General features: G+C 33.3%; 1 protein-coding gene across 1 annotated transcript; it reads right to left on the bottom strand.

Moving 5' to 3' along the window:
- Positions 1 to 4,382: 4,382 nt before the first annotated feature.
- Positions 4,383 to 6,857, bottom strand: LOC132726682 (cartilage intermediate layer protein 1-like). Its single transcript, XM_060712029.1, has 2 exons — positions 6,819 to 6,857; positions 4,383 to 6,457 (listed from the first exon to the last, which is right to left on the bottom strand). The coding sequence occupies exon 2, from the start codon at positions 6,447 to 6,449 to the stop codon at positions 4,470 to 4,472; it is 1,980 nt and encodes a 659-aa protein (XP_060568012.1). The 5' UTR covers positions 6,450 to 6,457; positions 6,819 to 6,857; the 3' UTR covers positions 4,383 to 4,469.
- Positions 6,858 to 8,644: the final 1,787 nt, after the last annotated feature.

Below are 8,644 nucleotides of genomic sequence, written 5' to 3'. Positions count from 1 at the left end.
TGCCAAGTTATTTCTAATTCCTTTGATAAATGACAAAGTTATGGACCGGACACGAAAGTGTGACGGACGGACGGATGGACAGGCGGACGGACAAACGGATGGAGCCTATTTCTATATCCCCCTTTTTCTTCGAAAAGGCGGGGACAATTATATTAATGGTGGTGTCAAGACTATACATACTCTACTTGGTTATAATATAGATCACATTAATAATTTTGCATTAAACTTATCTATTGCCAAAAGATGTTTGTATATTGTTAAACAAGCAGATCCCATAACTTAACGAATTGTGTGTAGTATTTGTTTCTGTTATGGATCTCAAAACATATCGGTGCTTGTTTCATTTTGCTTTTTTTTTTTGATGGCTCGGAAAGAAAACTTAGTTCCTACTTCATTCAATGACATGTCTAATCCAAAATCAAGACAATATGTTACATATTCAGGTAAACATTTGTTGTTTTTTTATGAAATTGGCTAAAACAATTCAAGCAGTTGAATGAATTTTGTGTACTCCTCTCACTCAGTTTTATGTCAAATCAAGGCTTTTAAGTCAATGGTAAAGAACATCAGACCTCAGGTCACTTTCATTTATTAGTGCTAAAATCTGGAAAGGGGTTCACATATATAATGCATCTTTCGAAGCTTCGAGAGATTCTTTCGAAGGCAGGTTCATCACGACATTTTTGTTGTGGTATTTAAAGTTTTAACTATTTGTTGACTGCTTTTTAACCTTGTCTTTTGACGTTTAATCTGTGATATGCAGGCTTCATAACCTCTGACCCCCTTTCAATATTCCATTTTGTATAGTTCCGCCCCTTTTTTGTTGTTAAGTGTACGCGTTTTCTATTACTTTGGAATCACATGCCGCTTTTAATGGAATGGTACGGAATTGTCACCTAGAAGGTTCCATTAAAACCGCCGTATGAACACATCTGCGGATATTTCTAAATTCAAAAGTTTATCATTTAATGTTTAAATGTTGAATTCTGCTTAAGCCGGTGTCAGTTGGTGTGGATGGTAGTTTGCACTTGACAGTACTTTCCATGAACAGGCTTAATCAAACCGAGCCTGCAACATTTTCAATTTTGCCGTTTTGGGTTTCCTTTAGGAATTCATTTTTTCTCTATTTCAGATTCAAAACAATAATTATTATGTATACATTCCTTGGAAAAGGTTTGGCGACTTTGGCCTTTAGATTAGAACTACCATCAGATCTCGTTCAATGGTTAAACGGCACTCTAGTGCATATAAAAAAACATTCAAAATTCTTTAATAGATAAATTAAAAGTTGCTCTATTTATTTGTAGTAATTTAGCAAGTTAGTGCATAAATTGTTTTACTTAAATTCTAATTTATTTTTCAGTCTATTTTAATTTGTGTTTATTTGACAAATTCTGCATTAATGATTGTTATGCGTCTCGTTCACACGGGAAAAAAACAATTTTTGTTTGAACTTTCCGAACAAAATGGATATTCAAGCATCGGCATAATATATTCTTGCATTTTGCTTGTCTTAATTATATTGTCACTATTATAAAAATGTTGTTGCGCGTTCAGTTCTCGCATAGAAACATTTCTGTTGTGGGTAAGATGTATTAACTTTCCGAACAGAAAAAAAAGTTCGATTTCGGCGCACCCTATTCTGTAATTCATTTTAATATGTCTTTAATTGGTAGGTCATAATTTTTAAGCTGCACTCGTACTCAACCAATTTGGTAACATATTGGTTCCTCCGAGTAAAAAAAAATATCATTGCAGTTATTAGTTTTTGAACAAAATGTGTTGTTGAGAATTGGTTATTGGTGTTATTAAAACTGGCTATTTAAGTATATTTACCAGAACTAATGTCTATATTGTGTTATGTTAGATTGGCCGTACCAATAACACATTTGTTTTATGTTAGAATTTAGACATGAGCCACCGCGTGGAAATTTCAGATATATATTTTCATGTTTTGTTTTATTTATTGAACAAACATGTCATGTGATAAATTGGTACATGCAGTGGTTCATACTTTCTTTTGGATAAAATTTGCGAAAAAAAATTACCAAACTCACATTTTTCCCAAACCAGGGTGTCTAAGAATTATTTGTTTGTTGTGAAATGATCATCAAGAATCATCATTGGCTACATGCATTCATAGGTCATGATTGGGTTTACATAAACACAAACACAGTTGATTTGGTTAAGCTATTTTACTTTTTCAAAATTTAAGGGCACTTTTACCAAGCCCTCTGATTATTTAATTATAAGGGACATGTATGATATTTAAAATCCTATGTATAATTTTAACTTTCCGTTTATATTTGAAGACGTAAGACAAATGGTTTTAGTGGGTGATTCCATTATAATTAAGAATATTCTACCGATTAAGTTAAGCTGCAGTCCTTTCCTGCAGCCACCATTGGAAAATGGTCTTGATTTTAATTAGTCAAAAGTTGTTGTGTATAATAACGCATTTGTTTTTCTACATTGTGGTACTAACTATATTAATAACGCACATTTCAACAAATTGCATGTCTTCATATTCCATCAATTTAATTGCGGCTTTCAGACACGAGAATCCTTCAATAAAAATCACAGTTACTTCAATTCTCCCTCGGCCGGTGGATCATAATGTTATTAAAAAAGAATTAAGGAGTTCAATCATATTTGGGAAGATGGTTTGGCTACTGCTGAATGTGCATTTCGTTCCTTTATTTTCAAGGGTAAAATTAAAAGATAATTGTTTGCCGAAGAAGATGGGTTATCGGTCGAAACATCTATTACATCTGACACAATGCCGTACATTAAAATTTATTACTTGATAATTTCTGAGATTTTGTTTTCAATTTAGCAAGGATATAATTTCTAGTCTGAGTATCATTGAAATCGATCAAACAGGTCGTTAAGGTCATTTCTAGGTCAAGTTCGAATATGGATCAGCTGGGTTCATGAACTAGGTCACATAGCACAAATATGGAAACACTCTAGATGCTGCTGTTTCGTCCAAAATATCATGGTATTTGATAGAAAAGTTGGTTTAATGATTTCTAGTTTAAGTTTGAATAAGAGTCACATTCTCTCCAAAACGAGATTACAAAGCACAGATATGGAAGAACCGTGTAAACAATGTAGAGGCTACTGTTTTGATCAAAATATCCTTGAAAATGGTCAGAAACATTGTTAAGTTCAATTAGTTCAATTGAGTCAAATGGGATCTTAAACAAACTAATACAGCATGAATTTAAAAAAACAACCTTGTACACTTTTGAGGCTGTTGTTTTTGTCGAAATATCCTGAAATTAGTTGAAGGTTGTTATGATGATTTCTAAGTTAGAATATGGATAATCATGGGTAAAAACTAGGTCACACAACCATCCAAACATGAAAATCTTGTTAGAGGAAACATTTTCACCTAAAATATCCTTGAAATTTGACACCGATTTTGATAATGTCTAGGTCAAATTCAAGTTTTGAGAATTATGCAATCGGTAGCAAGATGTTCACTTTCTTTGTTCATAACAAATAACTCTTTCAAAGGCTTGTGTTGTCACTTTTGATCGAAGTTCCATGTGACAAAACCAACTTAACACCTTTAGCCATGTTCATAAATTGACTATGGATATTTCAATAACTAAAATAAAATATTTTCTAGAGTCTTTATAATTTCATAGTAACGTGTAAGTGATATGCCTTCTTCTGGGGGTTCTTCTGCAAATGGCCAAGACAGACTAGGGAAGAAGCGCAATTGTCAACAAAAACTGTTTTAAGTAGAAAAGTTTTAAACCTATGTTTTCATTTTTATAATAGGTGTTACATTTTCGGCAATTTCTGATACCCGTTGTTAGAAACCTTTCAATTGTTAAGCAGGAACGTACAAAAATGTGAGCTGTTGTCTAGTGGTATAGGTGTCTGCCTCTCAATCCATGGAGTATGAGTTCGAACGCTACAAGTCATGGGCATGTTTCTTCATGTACCAGTATCGTTTAGTTTAAGAAAGAATACTCTCTGGAGATTCAAATAAAATGTGAAGTTCCATCTTTTATCGCATTTGAGCTTAAATATCTTTGTTTTGTCAAATTTATAATTGAATATGGACACTTCCCGCCTCATTTATGACAAGTTTTTAACTGTCGTAAATTAACTTTTATTTTTATATTACATAATAATAGGTGCAAGAAGTGGTTGACGGTCGCGTGCATGTACATTTTCTTGTTAGGGACATTCTTAAACAAACTAAGTTTACAATACATTTTGCCGTGCTTAGCGACCTTTCAGATTTCCATTCTATCTATAACAAAGTGTTAACATATGTCTACAAACTTTAAAGAAACATATATATATATATATATAGAATAGAAAAACACTTAAATATATACTGAAATATTTCTTTTCCCACATAGTTTTTTAATCATTGACATAATAATATATTTCAGACAAAATAGTTTACAGTTTTCAAATGGCTGCATAAAATGTTAAGGAAATGCTCATTTGGCAAGTGTTTGCCATAACCTACAATACAATTCATAAGCAAATAATGTAGCGTCTGTCTCCTTTTTGCAATCGTTGACCTCCGTATTATAAAAATCTGGACCTGTATCGACGTTGACAGGTGCATTGAATGAACCTTCGATGGTAGAAAATCTACCTCCAATATTTATCAATTTAGAGGTAGTATTTGCGCGTTTTCCGTAACAGCGATATTCTTGAAATGAATTATCATCAGTCAAAAGAAACACCTCTTTTTCAGAGATGAATACGGTAGTTAGTTCATTCTCTTGACTACACCTGTATTTAAGACATATGAAAACAACAGTAGCATTCCTATCTTTAAATAGCTCCATTTGAGCAACATCTGTATAGTAGAGTTTGGATCCACCTTGTTCCCACTCGCTGATTCCCGTCACATTTGGCAAATAATCTAAGGATGAAATATAACGATAAAAGTCATCACCATCTCTAAAAGCAATCCTGGCTGTGCAAATTTTAGCATCATCAGGGACAGGATAATAGCTAGGCAATTCTGCTTTAAAGAAATGAAGAGCAGGCTGTGTTATACTTGAACTTTCGCAAATATTCTTGTTTCTGTAGAAAGGCCCATCAATGTCGGAAACAAAATTAACGAAAATGTCCAAATCATTTGGTGCAATCTTATACTGAACATTGAAAAGTTTTGGCTGTATAACTGCAGTGTCATAGTCAACAAGTTCTTTTGGAGTAAGATAAGCAACGATTGGAACATTTACACCCCCAATTGAAACAACCTCTGTTGAAGACATGTTGATAAAACCAGCAAGGTTATCATCAGGATCGCTGACTAGTGGGCATCTCACTTCATAACATGTTGTACTTGGTTTGGTTGTGTATTTGAAATACAGACGCAAACGTTCTTTGACAGTTGTGTATGCAGTTATTTCTGGCCTAAATGATGCAGTACTGCTGCTTGTTATCTCCGTTCCACTCATTTCATCGAAGATTCTACCTTTAAAGTAGCATCTTGGGGCGCCAGGAATCTTATCAATATTGTACCAACGATCGCTTTCAATTCTGAAGATATCTTCAAGGGAAACTTGTCGCTTCCTTCTTTTTTCAACGGGTCTAACTAATTCCCATAAACCAGTAAACGAATTAAGTTTCCATACTTTCATACCATCTCGTCCTTTAATTGTCACTGGTGCAGACAGCTCGAGTGCTATTCCATCAGCACTTTCAAAATTGAAAGAAAATACACCATCGGTGATAAGAGGTTCAACAGAATTTCCAACGGCGGTTTGGAATATTCCGGGAACTTCAATGTCGAGGTTATTTTCTGTGTCAATAAAAGTTATGCTTGCTTTCACCGCGCCTTGATATTGCTTTCCATTTTTATAAATGAATGAATCAGCTTTAATTTCAACAAGTGTATTACCGGCTTCTGGGTCTAGTGGATTAGATGAAAGAGAAAGTACTGTACTTTCAGTTGAATCGAGTTTCACTGGATCGGACTTCATAATGACGAAAATTTCAATTTGCACAGGACCCCTGAAACCCTCTGGTATGTCAACAACCTTGACAGCTTCCAAGTAATTTCTGTTTTTAGTTCTTATAACGATCCGCCGGACGCTTGACGCAATTGCAGTTTTAAACATACCATTTACCCCGGTGATTATAGGTCTTCTGCTGAAGTCTAAAAAGACAAGTGTTTTATCTACTGGTTGTTGAGTGACTTGATCTTTTACAACACCTGTGACAACGATACCAGTATCCTTACAGCATCCACATTGCATGACGTATTCGTAAGGTCTGCTTCCAAACTCTCCACAGTCTTTGATTCGGGTTTCTGTTTCGGGGCATATGTATCCGTCATCCGGGCAAAATATTGAAAACTTTAGAAATGTGGAACATGATCCTACTGGACAAGTACCAACATCCGCTTCACAATTTCCAACCAGCGTTCTAATTTGTGGTAATCGTTCTATTGGTTTCATTGGTTCAACTTATTTATGAAAGAAAACATATTTGATTGACAAGTATACAGAGGAAAACAATGTGGTTCAAGGAAGAACAATATATAAACCTTTTTAATAAAACTTTGTTACAATAGGAATGTTATAGGAAGATTTTATTGATCCTAATGTGTAAGAAAAATAGTTTTTTAGTCACATAGAGTAGGTACACTGAAATATAAATTAGTGATGTTCTATACTTTGATTAACTTTTTTTTTCTTTGCCACAAAGTGTAGAAACAATGAGTAAAATAAACATATAGATTATATCTAAATGGATTATATATAAATTGTACATATATTTACTATTTAAAAAAAAATAAAAAAAATAAGTAAAATCAAAATGAATACTTCCAAATATCCATGGCCAGCCTTTCCAATATGAACATAGAATTCCTGAAACACACACAAACAAATATTAAGAGTAGTCTGAAAATGATGCAGGCTCGGTTCGAAGGATGGTAGTGGTTTCCACATGCCTCAGGTAATGCGCCCTCCCTCCACACAGGCTTGAAATGACTTCAACATGGGATAAGCAAATGATGTAGATGAAACCTCAGTTTTCTGACGCCAGCTGATTTTAATTTTCACATTGTGCAGAACAGGATCAGCAGGAACATCTGTGCCGTCAGTCAAAGACGGTATTGCTTGCTTTCCGGTCAACACATATCTTATTTATTTTCTTTAAATGGCGAATGTTTTTTGTCCAGTTTTAAATATGGAGATTGATACAGATTAATTTATTTCTTATAATATTAATCTCAGTAAGACACAATAGTTCTTGACTACAATCCGGTTTGATCATTTAGGGTATTCAGATACAATGATATTGAAGTTGTCAGAAATACTTATTCTTTTATATGGATAAATAAACATACCAATGCATATTTTTTTTAAGATTATCGGTATTTATATTAGCTGATACTAGTTAAATTTAAAATTCGTCTGTTCTACAAAGATAATATTAACCCTTAGCCTGCTGACGGCACGACCAAGATCAGCTGGCACATTTGCCCCGTCTAATCATTGCATGCACTGTTCGCCATACAGACAGGACATATTCAGAAAAAATCCCTGAAAATAATAAACACTTTTATTTTCCCCAGACTAAAAAAATATGGACAACTCTATTCAAGACAATTAGGGTTATTCAAATCAACTTACTTTTAAAACGTTCATATTTTCTGAGCGGTATTTTACGATGTCCGTCAGTTAACGTTGTCACAGTGATCACTATAAGAACACATAGAACTGTTCCAAGTCGCATATTTTTATCTTGTGTCTGGAATAATTCAAAAATATATCAACAATGATACATGTTTTCAAAAATGTGACACTTAATAGGTATATAATGGTGTTACTATTATTATTATTATTTTCATTAATAAGGAAAAACTAAACTGGAAATAAGTTTTTAAATGAAATAGAAAACTTTTAAAATAGGAATGCAATGAAAACAAACACAACGACCCTGTTTTGATTATTTCTGCTTGTGTGAGGTAAAGTAATGAGCAACATCTAGCCTGAATTATCGTATTTTTAACACTATAAATGATCAAATTGTGTGTAACGAGCCATTTCTAAAATATATGTCAGTTCAGTGTAAATAAGAACATTGATAGTTAATAAATTACTGCTTTTAACACAGAATAGAAGAACAGTTCATTTTTACTAAATTCCTATTCAATGTGTACTTTATAATAAATTTAATGGACAAAATTTGTGAAAATGTCTTACGTAAAATTATTTCAATAAATATTATTTTGAGACAAACCTTTTTCGTGTGTATCCCTTGGAAATTTCTCGTTCTATGAATCCCAGACACACGCGTTCTGTTTTATATGCATCATCAACCTTTGTTTACGTCATCAGTATGCATGACTGAGCAATATTTGTATAATCTTGGTAAAACTGTAGTACATGTATGGATAATACGAGGGTGTTCCAAAAGTTCGCATAAATGTCCCATCATGAAAAATACGACGCACTATTCGCATTTTTGAGAAATCTTTCGTAGTTATTATCGAAATTTTAAACCACACGGCAAATGTTTGGAAAATACATCATTAAAAATAATATTATTTTAGTACCTATTCCAAAAAATCGAAATGATTTCAATAGCCGCACCTAAAATTTTTACGATTTTTTTCGATAAACTTGTTCTTTTTTCGACTTCC

The sequence above is a fragment of the Ruditapes philippinarum genome, unplaced genomic scaffold (assembly GCF_026571515.1).
Source record: "Ruditapes philippinarum isolate M1 unplaced genomic scaffold, ASM2657151v2 ctg3300_1_1_1_1, whole genome shotgun sequence".
Taxonomy (NCBI): Eukaryota; Metazoa; Mollusca; class Bivalvia; order Venerida; family Veneridae; genus Ruditapes; species Ruditapes philippinarum.
The sequence above is the reverse complement of the archived record's forward strand: the minus strand, read 5'-3'. Positions and strand labels throughout refer to the sequence as shown.

Coding starts and splice junctions, on each gene's coding strand:
- LOC132726682 (XM_060712029.1), bottom strand. CDS start 6,449: ATGAAACCAATAGAACGATTACCACAAATTAGAACGCTGGTTGGAAAT.